At 48.2% G+C, this 23,345-nt stretch overlaps 1 protein-coding gene across 1 annotated transcript in view; it reads left to right on the top strand.

Annotated features, from left to right (window-relative positions):
* The window catches only part of slc25a19 (solute carrier family 25 member 19), a 75,830-nt gene extending 53,980 nt beyond the window's left edge, over positions 1 to 21,850 (top strand). The window contains exons 5-6 of the mRNA XM_038777386.1: positions 14,349 to 14,479; positions 20,486 to 21,850. Coding sequence (XP_038633314.1) covers positions 14,349 to 14,479; positions 20,486 to 20,716 — 362 coding nt within the window. The 3' untranslated portion in view covers positions 20,717 to 21,850. The remainder of the gene's footprint in view (positions 1 to 14,348; positions 14,480 to 20,485) is intronic.
* The last annotated feature ends 1,495 nt before the right edge of the window (positions 21,851 to 23,345 follow it).

Below are 23,345 nucleotides of genomic sequence, written 5' to 3'. Positions count from 1 at the left end.
TGGGTGGTGCTGCTGACCGCCAGCCGAACAAGATTCTACAGCGGGTGATCATGGAGGCAAAGGCAAGGGCGTCCACTCCTCCTCAGGAATAGATCTGGCTGGTCTGATACCCCGAAGACCGCCACGTTCGGGCATGGCTCCACCCTCATCCACACCACCTTGGACATTGCCTCGAAGAAGGCTGTCCAGTACCCCGCAAGTCTGGCGTTGTTGGCCGGGCCTCCTTGGCACCGTTGGCAACTATCCTCCACCTCCGGGAAGAACCTACTCATACGGGTTGTTGTTAAGTGGGTTCTATGTACCACTTTTAGTTGTGTCAGGCTGAGCCTTGCACTCTGGAGGTGGAGTTGACCCTATGCAGTGCTTCGCTCCAGAGTCCCCACCCTATTTCAATCCCCAGGTCTTCCTCCCATTTCTTTCTTGTTGCGTCCAGTACGGTGTCGGCCCTTTCTACCAGTCGGTCGTACATGTCGCTACAGTTCCCTTTATCTAGGATGCTTGCGTCCAGTAACTCTTCCAGTAATGTCTGTCGTGGCGGTTGTGGGTATGTCCTTGTCTCCTTTCGTAGGAAGTTTTTGAGTTGCAGGTATCTTAGCTCGATCCACCGGCTAGCTGGAATTTCTCTGTCAGTTCGTCCAGTGTTGCGATCCTGCAACACTGTCCCCAAAATGTCCTGTCCCCATTTTTTAAAGGTGACGTCAGTTAGCGCTGGTGTGAAATTGAAAAATATAAATTGAAAATCACTTATTGTCACGAGTAGGCTTCAATGAACCTATGATTGTTGCAGATGGGAGCTTTGTCCGACATTTTGGTCAGGCCAAATTGCTGCCATAGTTGGTTCCAGGACTGGAGGGAAGTGTTTTTTGGGTGGGGATGGAAGTGCCCACCCCCCATGATTAGTTTGTCTCGAGCTTTGAAAAAAGCCCTTGGGGATGTAGATCAGGATAGATCTAAGTAGGAAGAGGTACCTAGGCAAAACGTTTATTTTGATCATCTGGACTCTCCCCAAGAGGAAGAATGGGAGTGTGTTCCATCTTTGCAGGTCCTTTTTTACTGACTGGTGAGGTTCCATTTGTGGATCCCTTTCCAGTCATGGGTTATTTGGATCCCCAGGTAGCGGAATTTGTGTCCAGCTTGTTTAAACTGCAGTCCCATTAGTGCTGCCCTTGTGGGTGTACCAGGAAGATTTCACTTTTCCTCATACTGAGTTTGTAGCCCGAGAAGGCGATAAACTCTTTCAGGAGCGCAATGATTCCGTTCATGCTGTTTTGTGGATCCGAAATGTAGAGGAGCAGGTCATCTGCATAGAGTGAGACTCTGCTCTCTGCCGCCCCTTCGAATCCCCCTCCATCTTTTTGTCACTCTGAGCGCTATTGCTAGTGGCTCAATCGCGAGACCGAACAGCAGCGGGGACAAAGAACAAAGAAAATTACAGCACAGGAACAGACCTTCGGCCCTCCCACCCTGCGCCGATCCAGATCCTTTATCTAAACCTGTTGCCTATTTTCCAAGGTCTACTTCTCTCAGTTCCCCACCCGTTCATATATCTGTCCAGATGCATCTTAAATGATGCTATCGTACCCGCCTCTACCACCTCGCTGGCAAAGCATTCCAGGCACCCACCGCCCTCTGCGTAAAAAACTTTCCACGCACATCTCCCTTAAACTTTTCCCCTCTCCCCTTGAAATCGTGACCCCTTGTAATTGACTCCCCCACTCTTGGAAAAAGCTTGTTGCTATCCACCCTGTCCATACCTCTCATAATTTTGTAGACCTCAATCAGGTCCCCCCTCAACCTCCGTCTTTCCAATGAAAACAATCCTAATCTACTCAACCTTTCTTCATAGCTAGTACCCTCCATAGCAGGCAACATCCTGGTGAACCTCCTCTGCACCCTCTCTAAAGCATCTACATCCTTCTGGTAATGTGGTGACCAGAACTGCACGCAGTATTCCAAATGTGGCCGAACCAAAGTCCGAAACAACTGTAACATGACCTGCCGACTCTTGCACTCAATACCCCATCCGATGAAGGCAAGCATGCTGTATTATGTAGATCTGTTTGTGATCTACATAAATGACCTGGAGGAAGGTATAGGTGGTCTGATTAGCAAGTTTGCAGATGATACTAAGATTGGTGGAGTTGCAGATAGCGAGGAGGACTGTCAGAGAATACAACAAAATATAGATAGATTGGAGAGTTGGGCAGAGAAATGGCAGATGGAGTTCAATCCAGGCAAATGCGAGGTGATGCATTTTGGAAGATCAAATTCAAGAGCGGACTATATGGTTAATGGAAGGGTCTTGGGGAAAATTGATGTACAGAGAGATCTGGGAGTTCAGGTCCATTGTACCCTGAAGGTGGCAATGCAGGTTGATAGAGTGGTCAAGAAGGCATACAGCATGCTTGCCTTCATCGGACGGGGTATTGAGTACAAGAGTTGGCAGGTCATGTTACAGTTGTATAGGACTTTGGTTAGGCCACATTTGGAATACTGCGTGCAGTTCTGGTCGCCACATTACCAGAAGGATGTGGATGCTTTGGAGAGGGTGCAGAGGAGGTTCACCAGGATGTTGCCTGGTATGGAGGGTGCTAGCTATGAAGAATGGTTGAGTAGATTAGGATTGTTTTCGTTGGAAAGATGGAGGTTGAGGGGGGACCTGATTGAGGTCTACAAAATTATGAGAGGTATGGACAGGGTGGATAGCAACAAGCTTTTCCCAAGAGTGGGCGTGTCAGTTACAAGGGGGTCACGATTTCAAGGTGAGAGGGGGAAAGTTTAAGGGAGATGTGCGTGGAAAGTTTTTTACGCAGAGGGTGGTGGGTGCCTGGAACGCTTTACCAGCGGAGGTGGTAGAGGCGGGCACGATAGCATCATTTAAGATGCATCTGGACAGGTATATGAACGGGCGGGAACAGAGGGAAATAGACCTTGGAAAATAGGAGACAGGTTTAGATAAAGGATCTGGATCGGCGCAGGCTGGGAGGGCCAAAGGGCCTGTTCCTGTGCTGTAATTTTCTTTGTTCTTTGTATGCCTTCTTGACCACTCTATCGACCTGCGTTGCCACCTTCAGGGTACAATGGACCTGAACTCCCAGATCTCTCTGTACATCAATTTTCCCCAGGGCTCTTCCATTGACCATATAGTCTACTCTTGAGTTAGATCTTCCAAAATGCATCACCTCGCATTTGCCTGGATTGAACTCCATCTGCCATTTCTCTGCCCAACTCTCCAATCTATCTATATTTTGCTGTGTTCTCTGACAGTCCGCCTCGCTATCTGCAACTCCACCAATCTTAGTATCATCTGCAAACTTGCTCATCAGACCACTTATACCTTCGTCCAGATCATTTATGTACATCACAAACAACAGTGGTCCAAGCATGGATCCCTGTGGAACATCACTGGTCACCTTTCTCCATTTTGAGACACTCCCTTCCACCACTACTCTCTGTCTCCTGTTGCCCAGCCAGTTCTGTATCTATCTAGCTAGTAGACCCTGAACCCCATACAACTTCACTTTTTCCATCAACCTGCCATGGGAAACTTTATCAAATGCTTTACTGAAGTCCATGTATATGACATCTGCAGCCCTTCCCTCATCAATTAACTTTGCCACTTCCTCAAAGAATTCTATTAGGTTTGTAAGACATGACCTTCCCTGCACAAAACCATGCTGCCTATCACTGATAAGTCTAGTTTCCTCCAAATGTGAATAGATCCTATCCCTCAGTATCTTCTCCAACAGTTTGCCTACCACTGACGTCAAGCTCACAGGTCTATAATTCCCTGAATTATCCCTGCTACCCTTCTTAAACAAAGGGACAATATTAGCAATTCTCCAGTCCTCCGGGACCTCACCCGTGCTCAAGGATGCTGCAAAGATATCTGTTAAGGCCCCAGCTATTTCTTCCCTCGCTTCCCTCAGTAACCTGGGATAGATCCCATCCGGTCCTGGGGACTTGTCCACCTTAATGCCTTTTAGAATACCCAAAACCTCCCCCTTCCTTATGCCGACATGACCTACAGTATTTAAACAGTGGGCATCCTTGTCTGGTGCCCCTGAGCAGCTGGAAGTATCGGGAGTTGGTGTTGTTGGTCCGTACACTCGCCATGGGAGCTTTGTATCAGAGTTGTACCCAGGAGGTGAACCCTGTTCCAAGTCCGAACCGCTGCCGTACCTCTGAGGTATTTCCATTCGACCCCGTCGAAGGCCTTTTCTGCGCCTAGGGAGATGATCATCTCTGGTATTCTCTCCCCGGATGGGGTCATTATCACATTCAGCAGGCACCTGATGTTCGAGGTTAGCTGCCTACCTTTGACAAAGCCCGTCTGGTTCTCTGCGACCACCTCTGGTACGCAGTCTTCTAGCCTTTTGGCTAGGACTTTACCAGTATTTTGGCATCTGCATTCAGCGGTGAGATGAGTCTGTAGACATAGACATAGAACATACAGTGCAGAAGGAGGCCATTCGGCCCATCAAGTCTACACCGACCCACTTAAGCCCTCACTTCCACCCTATCCCCATAACCCAATAACTCCTAACCTTTTTGGTCACTAAGGGCAATTTATCATGGCCAATCCACCTAACCTGCACGCCTTTGGACTGTGGGAGAAAACCGGAGCACCCGGAGGAACTCACACAGACACGGGGAAAACGTGCAGACTCCGCACGGACAGTGACCCAGCTGGGAATCGAACCTGTGTCCCTGGAGCTGTGAAGCCACAGTGCTATCCACTTGTGCTAACGTGCTGCCCAACATTCCGTTGACCCACATTCCATTGGGTCTTTATCTTTCTTGGGTATCAGTGAGATGGAGGCCTATGCTAGCGTGGGTGACAGTGTGCCCCAAGCTAGCGAGTCTGTGAACATCTCCTGCAGGTGCGGGGCCAGTGCTGTTGCAAATGTTTTGTAGAAGTCCGCCAGGAATCCGTCTGGTCCTGGCGCCTTCCCTGCCTGTATGGAGCTAATGCTGTCCTTGATCTCTCCCAGTGCTGGTGGTATTTCCAGGCTCCGTTTTCTGCCCTCCCCTACGACTGGTATGTCCAGTCCATCAAGGAACCGTTTCATCCTGGAATCCCCCATTGGGGGCTCTGAGGTTACAGCCCATGGTAGAAGGCCTTGAAGGTTTTGTTGATCTTTTCTGGTTCTGTTTCTAATGTGCCTCTGGTATCCCTGATTTGTGCAATTTCTCTGGTGCTTTCTCAGCTGGTGTGCCAACAGGCGGCTGGCTTTGTCTTCCACAGTCTCCATGTTCGTATAGGGCCCCACATGCCTGATGGAGTTGGTGCACTGCTTTCCTAGTGGAGAGCAGATCAAAGTTCCTTTGTAGCTCTTTCCTGTCGCCAGGACCTCTAAGGTTGGGGCCTCGGCGTAATTACAGTCTACATCCAGTATGGAGTCAACCAGCTGCTGCCTAACCGCCCTTTCCTCCCTGTACTAGCTAGATGGATAAAGAACTGACTGGGCAACAGGAGACAGAGAGTAGTGGTGGAAGGGAGTGTCTTAAAATGGAGAAGGGTGACTAGTGGTGTTCCACAGGGATCTGTGCTCGGACCACTGTTGTTTGTGATCTACATAAATGACCTGGAGGAAGGTATAGGTGGTCTGATTACCAAGTTTGCAGATGATACTAAGATTGGTGCAGTTGCAGATAGCGAGGAGGACTGTCGGAGAATACAACAAAATATAGATAGATTGGAGAGTTGGGCAGAGAAATGGCAGATGGAGTTCAATCCAGACAAATGCGAGGTGATGCATTTTGGAAGATCAAATTCAAGAGCGGACTATATGGTCAATGGAAGGGTCTTGGGGAAAATTGATGTACAGAGAGATCTGGGAGTTCAGGTCAATTGTACCCTGAAGGTGGCAACGCAGGTGGATAGAGTGGTCAAGAAGGCATACAGCATGCTTGCCTTCGTCGGAAGGGGTATTGAGTACAAGAGTTGGCAGGTCATGTTACAGTTATATAGGACTTTGGTTAGGCCACATTTGGAATGCTGCGTTCAGTTCTGGTCGCCACATTACCAGAAGGATGTGGATGCTTTGGAGAGGGTGCAGAGGAGATTCACCAGGATGTTGCCTGGTATAGAGGGTGCTAGCTGTGAAGCAAGGTTGTGTAGATTAGGATTGTTTTCGTTGGAAAGACGGAGGTTGAGGGGGGACCTGATTGAGGTCTACAAAATTATGAAAGATATGGACAGGGTGGATAGCAACAAGCTTTTCCCAAGAGTGGGGGTGTCAGTTACAAGGGGTCACGATTTCAAGGTGAGAGGGGGAAAGTTTAAGGGAGATGTGCGTGGAACGTTTTTTACGAAGAGGGTGGTGGGTGCCTGGAACGCTTTACCAGCGGAGGTGGTAGAGGCGGGCACGATAGCATCATTTAAGATGCATCTGGACAGGTATATGAATGGGCGGGAACAGAGGGAAGTAGACCTTGGAAAATAGGAGACAGGTTTAGATAAAGGATCTGGATCGGCGCAGGCTGGGAGGGCCGAAGGGCCTGTTCCTGTGCTGTAATTTTCTTTGTTCTTTGTCTTTGTTCTTTGTCTCTTCTCGCTTTGAAAGCGATAATTTCCCCTCTTACTACAGCCTTTAGGTGAGACCTCCACATTCTGGTTGTTCTCTGTGTACTCTGCTATGGCCTGCAATATCTTTTTGTTGAAGGCCTTGTCAGCTAGTGGGGCGATGTCCAACTCCGTGTGGGGCGTTGCGCCCTGCCCGTCTCTAGCCTCACGTCCATGTAGTGTGAAGTGTGGTCGGATATCAGAATTACGGAGTATTCCACTTTGTCTATCCCCGGAAGCACCGTTTTCCCCATCACAAAGAAGCCAATTCTGGTGTATGTGTTGTGTACTGGGGAGAAGAAGGAGAACTCCTTCTCTCCTGGGTGGGTGAACCTCCAGGGGTCCACATCTGTTCCATAAAGTGACCGAGTTCTTTGCCATGCTTGAGGTTTTCCCCATTTTGGGGCTTTATCTGTCAGTCGTTGGATCCTGTACACTGTTGAATCCCCCCCCCCCCCCGTGATTAGTCGGTGCGTCGGTATGTCTGGGATTTCTGCCATGGTCTTTTTGATGAAGCTCGTGTCGTCCCAGTTGGGCGCGTACACGTTAACTAGTACTACCGGTGCACCATGACATACCGTCCCCGTGTCCGTAACCATCTTTGTCACCCTAAACAGCTATAACTGCCCTCAGTTGATCCTCTGCCTTGGGTTTCGGGCGCAGCGACTGGTTTGCTCTGTCCGTTTCTGGTGGGTTGGGGAAAGTTTTCCTCCCCACTAAGTTGCCCAGCATCTCGGCCATGTATGCCGTGGGGTTTCTCCCTCGATCCCCTCTGGTAGGCCCACTATCCTGACATTTTGCCGCCTTCAGCGGTTTTCCTGATCGTCCACCCTGCCCTTCAAGCTCCCCTGCATTGTGACCAGTCTCACCACCTCCTTCTCCAGGGCCGTGACCCGGTCGCTCATGTCAGTCATGGCTTTTTCCAGCTCCTTAATGATCACCTCTTGGGCTTCCAATTTCTCCTCTTGGGCTTCCAGTCTTTCCTCTGCTCTACCCAGGGCAAGTTGCACCTCCACCAGGGCCTTGGCCATTGCTGCCTGCATTGCGGCTTCCATGTCTGCTCTGGTCTCTGCCTTGTTTTCCTGCTGATGTTCCCTCAGCGCCTCGGCAAAGGCTGCCTTCCAGTTCTCCCCTGGCCCAAAGGGAAAATGCACCTGTCCACCCAGCTCTTTTTGTTGCTGCAAACTTTCCGTTCCGCCGCTTTATGCGTCAGTTGGCTCGTCTGAGCTGGCTCGCCTACGGCCCCTTCTGCTTGTGGTGCCATTTCTCTCTCTGCTTTGGCTCCTTTCTGGCATTTTTTTCTTCTTTCTTTTTTTCCCCTTCCCTCTTTTCTCTCTTCCCCCTCTTTTCTTTCCCCCTCCCTTCTCTCCTTTAACCCCTTCCCCCCCCCCCCCCCAACCCTTTTTTTCAAAAAAGGTTCTTTCTCTTTAAGTGTCTTCTTTTTCAAAAAGTTTTCAAAATGTTTTTTTAAAAATATATAAAAAGGGGGAACATAGAACAGTACAGCACAGAACAGGCCCTTCGGCCCTCGATGTTGTGCCGAGCAATGATCACCCTACTTAAACCCACATACCCGTAACCCAACAATCCCCCCGTTAACCTTACACTACGGGCAATTTAGCATGGCCAATCCACCTAACCCGCACATCTTTGGACTGTGGGAGGAAACCGGAGCACCCGGAGGAAACCCACGCACACACAGGGAGGACGTGCAGACTCCACACAGACAGTGACCCAGCCGGGAATCGAACCTGGGACCCTGGAGCTGTGAAGCATTTATGCTAACCACCATGCTACCGTGAGGCCCAAAGTTCTTTTTTTCTCTCACCCACCCATACACCGGGTCAGGAGGGTCGAGAGAGAGAGGCTTCTGATCGGACCGAGAGTCATAGAACAGTACAGTCCCCGTTGCTGGCTCGGTCCCCGCTTGTCGTACCCCGCATTCTCCTGCCGGGAGGGGGGAGCAGTCCGGCCAGTTTGTGCAGTTTGGACTGCTGGAGGAGCTCCATTGCCAATGAAGTTACTGTTAAAATCCCCTAGTTGCCACACTACAGTTGCCTGCGGCCGCTCTCCTCCCCTGCTGGAAGTCAACTTAGATGATGTAATTATGAGGAGGAGGAGCCAGGTCTGTCTGTAGTTTCAGTTTGCCATAGGATTTTAGTCTGCCAAGAAGTGTCTTTCCGTTTGCTCCTCAAATGTTCCCTCCAAAGGCTCTGCACAGAGAAAACCAAGTAAGCCTGATTGTTAACTTTATTAAGAAGTGGTATTTAAATTGTATTGGTTTGCTTAATTGGAATATGTAGTGGCAGGTGTAGGGAGTATGTTAAAGATTTTCCTTTAACTTAACTTTTGTGACTGTTAACTGTAAAGCTATTTATTTGTTGCTAATATGGTTAATTCTATGTTTATATTAAAGTTTTTTTAAACACAAAATATACCTATTGGTCAGTGTTATCACTCTCTGTGGTGCAGTAACATTTCGTCATAATCTTTCACGTTGCAAATATTTGGGTTATCTCTGGGCAGATGGACTGGTCAGTGTGCAGAGGAGATTTACCAGGATGTTGCCTGGGCTGGAGAGTTTTAGATCAGAGAACAAAGAAAAGTACAGCACAGGAACAGGCCCGTTGGCCCTCCAAGCCTGTGCCAATCATAATACCCTAACTAAAACAAAACCATCTGCCCTTAGTCGGTCCATATCCCTTTATTTGCCCACCATTCATGCCGGTAGCACAGTGGTTAGAACTGTTGCTTCACAGCACCAAGGTCCCAGGTTCGATTCCCTGCTGGGTCACTGTCTGTGCGGAGTCTGCACGCTCTCCCGGTGTCTGCATGGGGATTTTCACAGTAACTTAATTGCAGTGTTAATGCAAGCCTACTCATGACAATAAAGATTGTTATGATTAGCCATCCAGATGCCTCTTAAATGCTACTAATGTTAATGCACATTCCAGGCACCCACCACTCTGTGTGTGTGTGTGTGTGTGTGTGTGTGTGTGGAAAACGTACCCTGCACATCTAGGGGTTGTTTAGCTCACTGGGCTAAATCGCTAGCTTTTAAAGCAGGCCAGCAGTACAGTTTGATTCCCGTACCAGCCTCCCCGGACAGGCGCCGGAATGTGGCGACTAGGGGCTTTTCACAGTAACTTCATTTCGTTTAAACTTTCCCCCTCTCACCTTGAACCTGTGCCCCCTTGTAATTGACACTTCCACCCTTGGAAAAAGCCTCTTACTATCCACCCTGTCTATGCCTCTCATAATTGTATAGGTCTCCCCTCCACCTCCGTCTTTCCAGTGAAAACAATCCTAGTTTATTCAATCTCTCCTCGTGGCCAACGCCCTTGAGACCAGGCAACATCCTGGTGAACCTTCTTTGCTCTCGCTCCAAAGCTTCCAGATCCTTCTGATAATGTGGTGACCAGAACTGCACGCCAAATGCAGCCTAACCAAGGTTTTATATAGCTGCAACATGATTTCCCAACTCCTGTACTCAATGCCCCGGCTGATGAAGTCAAGCATGCCATATGTCTTCTTAATCACCTTGGCCACCTATGTTACCACTTTTAGGGAACTGTGGACCTGCACACCCATACCCCTCTGTATGTAAATGTTCCTATTATAAATCATATCTGGATTTGAATCTCCAAAATGCATCACCTTTCATTTGTCCAGATTAAACTCCATCTGCCATTTCTATGCCGAAGGGGCTTTTCACAGTAACTTCATTGCAGTGTTAATGTGAGCCTACTTGTGACAATAAAGATTATTTAAAAAAATATCCAATCTATCTATATCCAGTTGTCTCCTCTGACAATCCTCGGCACTATCAGCAACTCTGCCAATCTTGGTGTTATCCACAAATTTACTAATCAGACCACCCACATTTTCCTTCAGATAATTCCTATATACTACAAACAACAGAGGTCCCAGCACTGATCCAGATACACCACTAACTACAGATCTCCATTCTGAAAAGCACCCTTCACCACTATTCTCTGTCTTCTATAATCAAGCCAGTTCTGTATCCATCTAGCCAGCTGATCCCAAATCCCATGTCAGTTTAGTTTTTGTACCAGTCTGCCATGTGGACCTTGACAAATGCCTTACTAAAGTCCATGTAAACTATATCCACAACCCTTCCCTCATCAACTTTCTTTGTCACCTCTTCAAAAAACTCAATCAAGTCGGTGAGACATGACCTTCCCCGTACAAAACCATGCTGCCTGTCACTAATTCTTCTCCAAATGTGCATATATCCTGTCCCTCGGTATCTTTTCCAAAAGCTTCCCCACCACTGATGTCAGGCTCACCGGCCTATAACTTGCTGGATTTTCCCTGCTTCCTTTATTAATCAAGGAAATAACATTGACTATTCTCCAGTCCTCTGGAACTTTGCCTGTGGCCAAAGAAGATGTGAAAATATCTGTTAAGGCTCCAGCTATTTCTCCCTTTGCATCCTGCAAGGGGCGATCCCATCTAGCCCTTATCTACCTTAATGCAATTTAGGATACTGAACACTTCTTTCTTTGATATGTTGATGCTCTCAAGAGTGTTTACACAACCATCCCTGACCTCAACATCAGTCATGACCTTCCCCCTGGTGAATACCGATACAAAGTACTCATTAAGGATTTCACCTATTTCCTGTGGTTCCACGCATAACTTCCCTCCATTGTCCTTAGAACATAGAACGATACAGCGCAGTACAGGCCCTTCGGCCCTCAACGCTGCACCGACATGGAAAAAAAATTAAAAAAACTAAAGGCCATCTAACCTACACTATGCCCTTATCATCCATATGCTTATCCAATAAACTTTTAAATGCCCTCAATGTTGGCGAGTTCACTACTGTTGCAGGTAGGGCATTCCACGGCCTCACCACTCTTTGCGTAAAAAACCCACCTCTGACCTCTGTCCTATATCTATTACCCCTCAATTTAAGGCTATGTCCCCTCGTGATAGCCACCTCCATCCGCGGGAGAAGGCTCTTGCTGTCCACCCTATCTAACCCTCTGATCATTTTGTATGCCTCTATTAAGTCACCTCTTAACCTTCTTCTCTCTAACGAAAACAACCTCAAGTCCATCAGCCTTTCCTCATAAGATTTTCCCTCCATACCAGGCAACATCCTGGTAAATCTCCTCTGCACCCGTTCCAAAGCTTCCACGTCCTTCCTATAATGAGGCGACCAGAACTGTACGCAATACTCCAAATGCGGCCGTACTAGAGTTTTGTACAACTGCAACATGACCTCATGGCTCCGGAACTCAATCCCTCTACCAATAAAGGCCATCACACCATAGGCCTTCTTCACAACCCTATCAACCTGGGTGGCAACTTTCAGGGATCTATGTACATGGACACCGAGATCCCTCTGCTCATCCACACTACCAAGAATTTTACCATTAGCCAAATATTCCGCATTCCTGTTATTCTTTCCAAAGTGAATCACCTCACACTTCTCCACATTAAACTCCATTTGCCACCTCTCAGCCCAGCTCTGCAGCTTATCTATGTCCCTCTGTAACCTGCAACATCCTTCCGCACTGTCTACAACTCCACCGACTTTAGTGTCGTCTGCAAATTTACTTACCCATCCTTCTGCTCCCTCCTCTAGGTCATTTATAAAAATGACAAACAGCAACGGCCCCAGAACAGATCCTTGTGGTACGCCACTCGTAACTGAACTCCATTCTGAACATTTCCCATCAACCACCACTCTCTGTCTTCTTTCAACTAGCCAATTTCTGATCCACATCTCTGAATCACCCTCAATCCCCAGCCTCCGTATTTTCTGCAATAGCCGACCGTGGGGAACCTTATCAAACGCTTTACTGAAATCCATATACACCACATCAACTGCTTTACCCTCGTCCACCTGTTCAGTCACCTTCTCAAAGAACTCGATAAGGTTTGTGAGGCATGACCTACCCTTCACAAAACCTTGAGTGGACCTATTCTTTCTTTTGCTACCCTTTTCTTCCTAATAAATGCATTAAAAGCCTTGGGATTCTCCGTGACCGTGTTTGCTAAAGACATTTCATGGCCCCTTTTAGCCATCCTAATTCCACGTTTAAATTCCTTTCTACTTCCACTGTACTCCTCAAGGGCATCATCCGTTTTTAGATGCCTAGACCTATCGTGTGCTTCCTTATTCCTTTTGACTAAGCTTACAATTTCCCTTGTCACCCATGGTTCACGAATCCTTTCTATCCTTCATTTTCGTGGGGACATGCCTGTCCTGCGCTTCAATCAATTGGCCTTTAAAAGCCTCTCACATGCCAGACGTGGATTTGCCTTAAAATAGCTACTCCCAATCCACATTCCCCAGTCCCCGTCTAATTTGGGTGTAATTGGCCCCTAAATTGGGAAATAAAAATAATTGAGTACTCTAAATTTATTTTTTTAAAAGGATCCCGGATGAGTCAAAGAGGTCTACAGCACAGAAAAGGTCCCTTGGCCCATCGCGTCTGTGCTGGTAAAAACAAAAACGACCACCTAACTATTCTAATCCGATTTTCCAGCTCTTGGTCCACAGCCTTGTATGCTTTAGCATTGCAAGTGCACATCTACATACTTCTTAAATGTTATGAGGATCTCTGCCTCCACCACCCTTCCAAGCACCGAGTTCCAGACTCTCACCACCCTCTGAGTGCAAACGTTTTTCCTCACATTCCCTTCTACTGCCCCTTACCGTAAATCTATGCCACCTGGTCACTGATCCCTCCACCAAGGGGAAAAGTTTCTACCTGTCTACTTTATCAATGCCCCTCAATTTTAAACATCTCAATCATGCCCCCCCCCCCCACTCCCCAGTCTCCTCTGTTCCAAGGAAAACAACCACAGACTATACAATTGCTCTTCACAGCTTGATATTGGGGAATAAGTCAGGTGATTGATATTTCAGTAGGGAAGTATTTTGGGCTTAGCGACCATAGAACATAGAACAGTACAGCACAGAACAGGCCCTTCGGCCCTCAATGTTGTGCCGAGCAATAAATCACCCTACCCAAGCCCACGCATCCACCCTATACCAGTAACCCAACAACCCCCATTAACATTATTTTTTAGGACACTAAGGGCAATTTAGCCTGGCCAATCCACCTAACCCGCACATCTTTGGACTGTGGGAGGAAACCGGAGCACCCAGAGGAAACCCACGCGCACACTGGGAGGACGTGCAGACTCCACACAGACAGTGCCCCAGCCGGGAATCGAACCTGGGACCCTGGAGCTGTGAAGCATTGATGCTAACCACTATGCTACCATGCTGCCTAAAGCCATGCTGGCCATTTAGCGTGGCCAATCCACCTAACCTGCTCATCTTCGGGTTGTGCAGGTGAATGGGAGAATGTGCAAACTCCATATGGACAGTGGCCCAGGGCCGGGATTAAATCCGGGTCCTCAGTGCCATGAGGCAGCAGTTCTAACCACTGTGCCACCGTGCCACAACTCATCTGGGATCCTAACAGTACTTTTATAATGTCACTATTGTGCTGCAGGAAACGTAACAGCCACTGTGAAGACAGTAAACTCTCACAAATAGCAATAACCAGATCATCTGGTTAAGGGACGCAGGCAAACCTCTTCACTTCACGTAGTACCTTGGGATCTTTGAATGTGTTCTTGTGATGGTTTAGAATCTGAACTGAAAGATGGCACTCTTACAGTACTGGGTGTGCCAGCCTGGATTTTGTGTAAAAACCTGTGACTGAAGAGGTGAGAATACTTCCATTGAGCCACAGTGAACAACATTCTTAACTTGTTCTTTTTTTACTAGGTAATATAGAGAATCTGCTGTGTGGCAGCTGTGCAGGTGTCATCAGTAAAACACTGACGTACCCCTTCGACTTCCTCAAGAAGAGACTGCAGGTGGAAGGATTTGGGCAAGCACGTGCTGCCTTTGGACAGGTGAGAGCTTTGGTTCTATGGTATATGTAAGTAAAAGTAAAGTCACCATAGTCCCAGATGGCCATAGGCTGCTTTCCCCTTTGACAGGGAGAATTAACTGGTGGTAGTTTAACCTGAGGATCAGCACACCTCTGGTGAGGGGCAAGGTTGAGAAGTCAGGAACTTCATGAATAACTTCAGCCGGTACGGGAATTGAACCAACGCTGATGGCCACACTCTGCATCACAAAACTGCTGCCCAGCCAACTGAGCTAAACTGGCCGCCAGTTGTAAATGTGAACACCTCTCCACTGGAATCTCAAAAGCTGCCAGGTGCTGAAGAGCTCAGTGTTTGAAGACCAACTCTTCCCACTTTGCTTATGGAGATGTGGGAAGGGGTTTGTCCAGGGTGCATGGTCTTGTAGCTTTTCTGTTCAATGTGCACAGGAGTTTGTTTTCCAATAATAATAACCGTTATTAGTATCACAAGTAGGCTTACATTAACACTGCAATGAAGTTACTGTTAAAATCCCCTAGTTGCCACACTACAGCAACTGTTCGGGTACACAGAGGGAGAATTCAGAATGTCCAATTCACCTAACAAGCACGTCTTTCAGGACCTGTGGTAGGAAACCGGAATGCCCGGAGGAAATCCACGTAGACACGGGGAAGACCATGCAGACTCCGCACAGACACTGACCCAAGCCAGGATCTGCACATCTTTTGGGTTGTGGGGGTGAGACCCACGCAGACACGGGGAGAATGTGAAGACAGTGACCCGGGGCCAGAATCGAAGCCGGGTCGTCGGTGCCGTGAGGCAGCAGTGCAAACCACTGCGCCCTGTGCTGCCCTGACTGACAAGGTCTAAACAAGCACAGAAAGTTGCCAGGGTGTCTGTCTGTACCTCCATTTTGAAAAGTGGTTTTAAATTCCTTTAAAACGCTCTAAAATTTATACTATAATTACATGGCCGTGACAATTGGGTAGTGCACAAGCAGTGTGAAAACGCAAGAGGGATTGATATAAACGTCATTAACACACTTCAAAACTGGTCAGTTTGTGATTAATGTTGGTGAAGGGCAATATTTTTAGGAGAAATAGGGGATCAATGATAACTCTTCAGGAAACCCGGAGGCAATGGTGCCGGAAGAGGAGAAGCCATTGTGAGTCATTTTCAAGTTGCAACTGGAAAAATAAGAATGGAACCAGGTAACGATAGTCCCAGCCTGCTGAACAGTGGTGGCGAGGCATTGGAAGAGGATGGTGTGGTCAGTGCTGTCACATGCCGTATCCTTTTCTTTTATCCCTACCTGTGCCCTACTTCACCTCACTGCCCAGTGTGTGGTACTAACATAAGAACGTGGAGTGGAGTAGGCCATCTGGCCCTTCGAGCCTGCTCCGCCATTCAATGAGATCATGGCTGATCTTTTGTGGACTTGGCTCAATTTTCCTACCCGAACACCATAACCCTTTATTCCTTTATTCTTCAAAAAACTATCTGTCTTTATCTTGAAAACATTCAATGAAGAAACATCAACTGCTTCACTGGGCAGGGAATTCCATCGATTCACAACCCTTTGGGTGAAGAAGTTCCTCCTGACCTCAGTCCTATATCTACTTCCCCTTATTTTAAGGCTATGCTCTCTAATTCTGCTTTCACCTGCCAGTGGAAACAACCTGCCTGCATTTATCCTATCTATTCCCTTCATAATTTTATATGTTTCTGTGAGATCCCCCCCGCATTCTTCTAAATTCCAACGAGTACAGCCCCAGTCTACTCAACCTCTCCTCGTAATCCAACACCTCAACTCTGGGATTAACCTAGTGAATCTCCTCTGCACACCCTCCAGTGCCAGTACGTTCTTTCTCCGGTAAGGAGACCAAAACTGAACACTACTCCAGGTGTGGCCTCACTAACACAGTTGCAGCATAACCTCCCTAGTCTTGAACTCCATCCCTCTAGCAATGAAGGACAAAACTCCATTTGCCTTCTTAATCATCTGTTGTACCTGTAAACCAACGTTTTGTGACTCATGCACTAGGACACCCAGGTCCCCCTGCACAGCAGCATGTTTTAATATTTTATCACTTAGACAATCCCTTTTGTTGTTATTCCTACCAAAATGGATAACCTCACATTTGTCAACATTGTATTCCATCTGCCAGACTCCAGCCCATTCACTTAACCTATCCAAATCCCCCTGCAGACTTCCAGTATTCTCTGCACTTTTTTCTGTGCCACTAATCTTAGTGTCGACTGCAAACTTGGACACATTGCACTTGGTCCCCAGTGGGCCCAAAACTGATCCCTGAGGGACACCACTAGCTGCTGATTGCCAACCAGAGAAACACCCATTAATCCCCACTCTTTGCTTTCGATTAATTAACTAATAGAACATAGAACAGTACAGCACAGAACAGGCCCTTCGGCCCTCAATGTTGTGCCGAGCCATGATCACCCTCCTCAAACCCACATATCCACCTATACCCGTAACCCAACAACCCCCCCCTTAACCTTACATTTATTAGGACACTACGGGCAATTTAGCATGGCCAATCCACCTAACCCTCACATCTTTGGACTGTGGGAGGAAACCGGAGCACCCGGAGGAAACCCACGCACACAGGGGGAGGACGTGCAGACTCCACACAGACAGTGACCCAGCCGGGAATTGAACCTGGGACCCTGGAGCTGTGAAGCATTTATGCTAACCACCATGCTACCCTGCTGCACCATGCTAATCCTCTATCTATGCTACTACTTTACCCTTAACACCATGCATCCTTATCTTAAGCAGCAACCTTTTGTGTGGCACCTTGTCAAAAGCTACTATGCATGAAAAAAAGCTTTGGAGCGCTAAATTTCAGGATTTATCACACATTCCAATCTATGAAAATACAGAGAAACATGCGTTTGGGAGCAGCCCATGGAGCTGGAATGGGTTGTGGGAGAATTCCACTCCACCTGTGCCATTGGGGATTTATTAATTGAACTGAAGGATAATGTATGGAGCAGATCCTGATACACATCCGTGTGTACCGTGGGCAGCACGGTAGCATGGTGGTTAGCATAAATGCTTCACAGCTCCAGGGTCCCAGGTTCGATTCCCGGCTGGGTCACTGTCTGTGCGGAGTCTGCACGTCCTCCCCGTGTGTGCGTGGGTTTCCTCCGGGTGCTCCGGTTTCCTCCCACAGTCCAAAGATGTGCGGGTTAGGTGGATTGGCCATGCTAAATTGCCCGTAGTGTCCTAAAAGGTAAGGTTAAAGGGGGGGGCGGGGTTGTTGGGTTACGGGTATAGGGTGGATATGTGGGTTTGAGTAGGGTGATCATTGCTCGGCACAACATCGAGGGCCGAAGGGCCTGTTCTTTGCTGTACTGTTCTATGTTAATCTATCTATACATGAATAAAATGCACTGAAATCCCAGATTTGACTCCATCTGTGTAAAGGTTGCCAATGCTGTTCAAGGCCTGAGCATCTTGAATGGGCTCCAGCTGTGTGGTGAACTCTGCTGAAAGGTGGAGCAGTGTAGGTGACGGGTGAGGGCAGGATCCGGTTGTGAAGCTCCCCTCGGCCATATTGTCTCCAGATGCTCTCTGGCTCAGTGCAGGTTTGGAGACTGGACCAGCGATTGAACAGTGTCCGTGAACTAAGCATCAAACTTCCAGAGAGCAAGATAATTAATCAGCACAGGGGTCAACTGGGTCAAGGTATTAAGGTGGGAGCAAAGAGCCGGCAGCAGAAGGAGAGGCGGAGATTGTGCTGGCATTGGATGCGGAGAAGGCCTTTGACAGGGTTGAGTGGGGGTACTTGTGGGAGGTGTTGGAGAGTTTCGGGTTTGGGGTGGGGTTTATTAAATGGGTGAGGTTGCTGTACGAGGCCCCGATGGCGAGCGTAGCGACAAATGGGAGAAGGTCCAAGTACTTCAGGCTCCACCGTGGGACGAGGCGGGGTGCCCCCTGTCCCCCTTGCTTTTTGCGCTGGCAATAGAGCCTCTTGCCATGGCTCTTAGGGAGTCGAGGAGGTGGAGGGGTTTGGTGCGAGGTGGGGAGGAGCACCGAGTGTCGCTGTATGCGGACGACTTGCTGTTGTATGTAGCAGACCCAGTGGGGGGAATGCCGGAGGTGATGGAGATTCTTGCTGAGTTTGGGTGTTTCTCGGGATATAAATTGAACCTGGGCAAGAGTGAGCTGTTTGTCGTACACCCGGGAGATCAGGAGGAGGGGATTGGTAGGCTCCCGCTAAAGAGGGCAGTGAGGAGTTTTAGGTACCTGGGGGTTCAGGTGGCTAGGAGCTGGGGGACTCTGCACAAGCTTAATTTTACTAGGTTGGTGGAGCAGATGGAGGAGGAATTTAAAAGGTGGGACATGCTGCCGTTGTCGTTGGCGGGTAGAGTACAGTCCGTTAAAATGACGGTGCTCCCGAGGTTTTTGTTTTTGTTTCAGTGCCTCCCCATTTTTGGTCCGAGCGCCTTTTTTAGGAGGGTGAACAGCAGCATTTTGGGATTTGTTTGGGCGCACGGGACTCCGAGGGTAAGGAGGGTCTTTTTGGAGCGGGGCAGGGATAGAGGGGGGCTGGCGCTGCCCAACCTCTCTGGGTACTATTGGGCGGCTAATGTTTCGATGGTACGTAAGTGGGTAATGGATGGGGAGGGGGCAGCATGGAAACGGATGGAGATGGCGTCCTGTGGAGGCACGAGCCTGAAGGCACTGGTAACGGCGCCGCTGCCGCTCCCTCCAACGAGGTACACTACGAGCCCGGTGGTGGCGGCTACCCTCAAAATTTGGGGGCAGTGGAGGCGACACAGGGGGGAAGTGGGGGGCTCGGTGGAGGCCCCGCTGGGGGGGAACCACCGGTTTGTCCCAGGGAACATGGATGGCGGGTTCGTGGGGTGGCACAGGGCGGGCATTAGGAAGTTGGGAGACCTGTTTATTGACGGGAGGTTCGCGAGCCTTGGTGAACTGGAGGAGAAGTTTGAGCTCCCCCCGGGGAATATGTTCAGGTACCTTCAGGTCAAGGCGTTTGCTAGGCGACAGGTGGAGGGGTTTCCTTTGTTGCCCCCGCGGGGGGTAAGGGATAGGGTGCTTTCGGGGGTGGGAAGGTGTCTGACATCTACCAGGTAATGCAGGAGGTGGGGGAGGCGTCGGTAGAGGAGCTGAAGGCTAAGTGGGAGGTGGAACTGGGGGAGCAGATTGAGGAGGGGACATGGGCGGACGCCCTGGAGAGGGTGAACTCCTCCTCTTCATGTGCGAGGCTTAGTCTCATCCAGTTCAAGGTGCTGCACCGGGCCCACATGTCCGGATCTAGGATGAGTAGGTTCTTTGGGGGCGAAGACAGGTGTGTCAGGTGTTCGGGGAGTCCAGTGAACCATGCCCATATGTTCTGGGCATGCCCGGCACTGGAGGAGTTCTGGAAGGGGGTGGCGAGGACGGTGTCGAGGGTGGTGGGATCCAGGGTCAAACCAGGCTGGGGACTCGCGATGGTTGGGGTGGAGCCGGGAGTGCAGGAGGCGAAAGAGGCCGATGTCTTGGCCTTTGCGTCCCTAGTAGCCCGGCGGAGGATCTTGCTGCAGTGGAAAGATGCGAGACCTCCGAGCGTGGAGACCTGGATTAACAACAATGTGGGATTCATTCAGCTGGAGAGGGTCAAATTCGCCCTGAGGGGGTCGGTACAAGGGTTCTTTAGGAGGTGGCAGCCTTTCCTTGACTTTCTGGCTCAACGATAAGGTACTAGGTCAGCAACAGCAGCAACCTGGGGGGGGGAGTGGGGGAAAGGGGGGTGGGGTTTTTTAGGGGGATAGTGTTTAAGTTAATTTGCTTATTAATTTATTCTGTTGTTTATTGGGGTTGGGGGGGGGGTTGTTATATGCGTTGCTACGTGTGCCGGGGGGTGTTTATTACTATTATTGTTATTGTGATTATTTTGTTGATATATATTTTTCAAAAAATTCCAATAAAAATTATTTAAAAAAAAAAAAGGTGGGAGCAAAGTTACAGTCACTAACCCCCTTGTGATTTTTGCATTCCAGGTCCAATCCTACAGTGGGTTCCTGGACTGTGCCTATCAAGTGGCTCAGAGAGAGGGCCTGAGAGGATTCTTCAAAGGCCTGTCTCCCAGCGTGCTGAAAGCAGCCATCTCCACCGGATTCAGTTTCTTCTGGTACGAGCTGTTCTGCGATATCTTGGGCAACCGTAAAGAAAGTACAAGATATCAACAACACCTGAATACAGATGTCAGGCACAAAACTCGCTCACAATGATCATCGATTGACTCCTTTCAAGTCACCACATGCCTTTGACAGCCCAAACTTGATACTAGTTTCTATTTGAGTGTGGGCTCTCGCAATGCATTGGAAAAGTTTGTGTACCTGTCGGATCCTTCCCACCCAATCCCATTCCATCTTTATACTTCTTTCTGGGTCATATGGAGGTGTGAGTTTAGTTGACTGAACTAACTGCTGTTATGAGCTGTTATAAAGTGGTTGGCTCAAGAGGATTCAACTCAGCGTTGCTTTAAATGAAGAGATTAAAACTGGCCTTGTTCTCAGATTTTAGTTCCTGAATATGGCCAGCAATGGAATGCAAAGCAGATTGTAATTATAGTGCTGTAAGGAGGCTATTTAAATATTTATTTTTTTAAAGAGATGCATGTATTTTGGCAACCAGCTTGTCATTCTGATTTAATTTTTATGCAAAAATACTAATATATGTCAGCATAAACATTTATTGAGATTTTGGGAGCGTCACACTGTTGAGGTTCCAGGTTGTCAACCCCTGTCAAGTATTCGTTTTCTGTCGGTCTGTACTGTACTGCCGTGAGGTTCCACTTGGTGGAGAAACAGCTAGGGTTCTGGGAGGGGTGAAAGGCTTTAATCTATTATATTGTTCAGATTAATATTCAATGTGTTGTAATATAGTGCTGCCCAAACCACTATATATGGGTCACAAATCCCAGTACAAGATTCCAGGTTTGATTCTCAGTTGGGGCATAGTGAGCAGACCTGGTAACAGAGGCTGTGGCCACGGCCAGTCTCAGGAGCAGAGAGGGGGGGAAAAACTCAGCCACTCCTGATCACTCCCTGCTTAGGAAATGTATGTTAGCCATGATAGAATAAAGCTGAGCTGTGCTCTCCATCGTCAAATAGCCTTGTAGCACTTGAGTGCCTGGACTTGACTGTCATTGATGATTCAGGTGACGTTCAAGGGACTGTTGGCAAGTCAGCAACTCCAGGATACGGTAGGAGTACAGTGGATGGAAATTGAGGTGAATGCTAAAGCAGTGAGTCACCTTGAATCATCCTAAAACTCTTATGCAGTTATGTATCTAGTCTTTATGGTTTATACCTCAAAAATATTTATAGCAGAGTGTATTTTTAATAAAAGGGAAGACTTGAGTTGTGTTTATTTTTATCTCTTGCTTGACTGTCCAACATTTCTCTGATTTCAAGGGTTTAAGTTTTTACCGAAATATAACAGCTACATATTTTGTACACAGCCACTTTGTGCATAGAATGAACCCAGTGCAAAATGATATCCCTTTGTCTGCATGAGGGAGGAATGTTGACCAGGACAAAAAGTAATCCTGGTACCAGGTTTAATGACATCCTGTGGTTCAAAATGAACTTGGGAGTTGGAGCAGGAGGATCTGGTTCTTGTGCATGTAGGAATGACTAAGATACGTAGAACTAAATGTGATTCTGAGAAGGGGTTTGAAGAACTGGGTTCACGGGGGCAACACAGTGGTTAGCACTGCTGGCTCACAGCACCAGGCACCCGGGTTCAATTCCAGCCTTGGGTGACTTCCACTTGGGTGGTTTGTATCTTCTCCCCGTGTCTGTGTGGGTTTCTTCTGGGTGCTCCAGTTTCCTCCCACAGTCCAACGGTAAGCAGGTTAGGTGGACTGGCCATGCTAAATTGCCCCTTAGTGTTATGGGGATGGATGGGGGAATGGGCATAGGTAGGGTGCTTTTTGGATGGTCGGTGCAGACTCGGGCTAAATGCCCTCCTGCACTGTAGAGATTATATGAAATAAGAACCTCAAGGATAATATTGAGAAAAGTGTGGCTCAAAGAGTGGTGGTACAAGAAAAAGGTGTTTTGATTCCTGGGTGCCTGCACCACACTTGAGAAAGACCACTGTTGCATTGGTGTGGATTCCACTTACCTCAAACCGGGATTGTATCCTAGTGAATAATATAACTCGGGGTGTGAATAAGGCTTTAATCTAAACTATTTAGCTACAGATGATGCACCTTTCTCAAAGTCTCTATCTCACTGGGATAAACTTTTCCTGACAGCCATTAAATAACTCCTTAAAATTCTGCTGCGACATCTTCATATACTTAGAATTTCCTTTATTTAGGTTTGTAGCACTAGTGTTTGACGCACACTTCTCGCCTTCAATCTGAGCATGAAATTCTGTCATATCATAGAAGCATAGATCGGTGCAGGAGGAGGTCCTTCAAACCTGCTCTGCCAATCATGATCAACCATAACTCCCCTCCCCCACCAGACAAGGCTGATCATGTGGAACCTGCGAGGGTTGAATGGGCCAGTCAAGAGTGCCCATGTGATTGCACATTTAAAAGTCTGAAGGCAGACATAGCTCTGTTACAGGAGACGCATCTGAAGGTGGTGGATCAGATCAGATGGGTAGGGCAGGTATTTAATTCGGGGTTACATTCTAAAACTAAGGTGTCCCGATTTTGATTAATAAACGGGTGGCATTCGAAGTGGGGAGTATAGTGGCTGACTCTGGGGTAGATATGTGGTTATGAGTGGGAAATTGGAGTGGAAGTCAGTGGTTTTGGTGAATGTTTATGCTCCGAACTGGGATGATTTGGAGTTTGAGGTGCGTATTGGGGAACATCCCCGACCTGGCTTGCATTGG

This window comes from Scyliorhinus canicula, chromosome 18, assembly GCF_902713615.1.
Source record: "Scyliorhinus canicula chromosome 18, sScyCan1.1, whole genome shotgun sequence".
Lineage (NCBI taxonomy): Eukaryota > Metazoa > Chordata > Chondrichthyes > Carcharhiniformes > Scyliorhinidae > Scyliorhinus > Scyliorhinus canicula.
The sequence above is the reverse complement of the archived record's forward strand: the minus strand, read 5'-3'. Positions and strand labels throughout refer to the sequence as shown.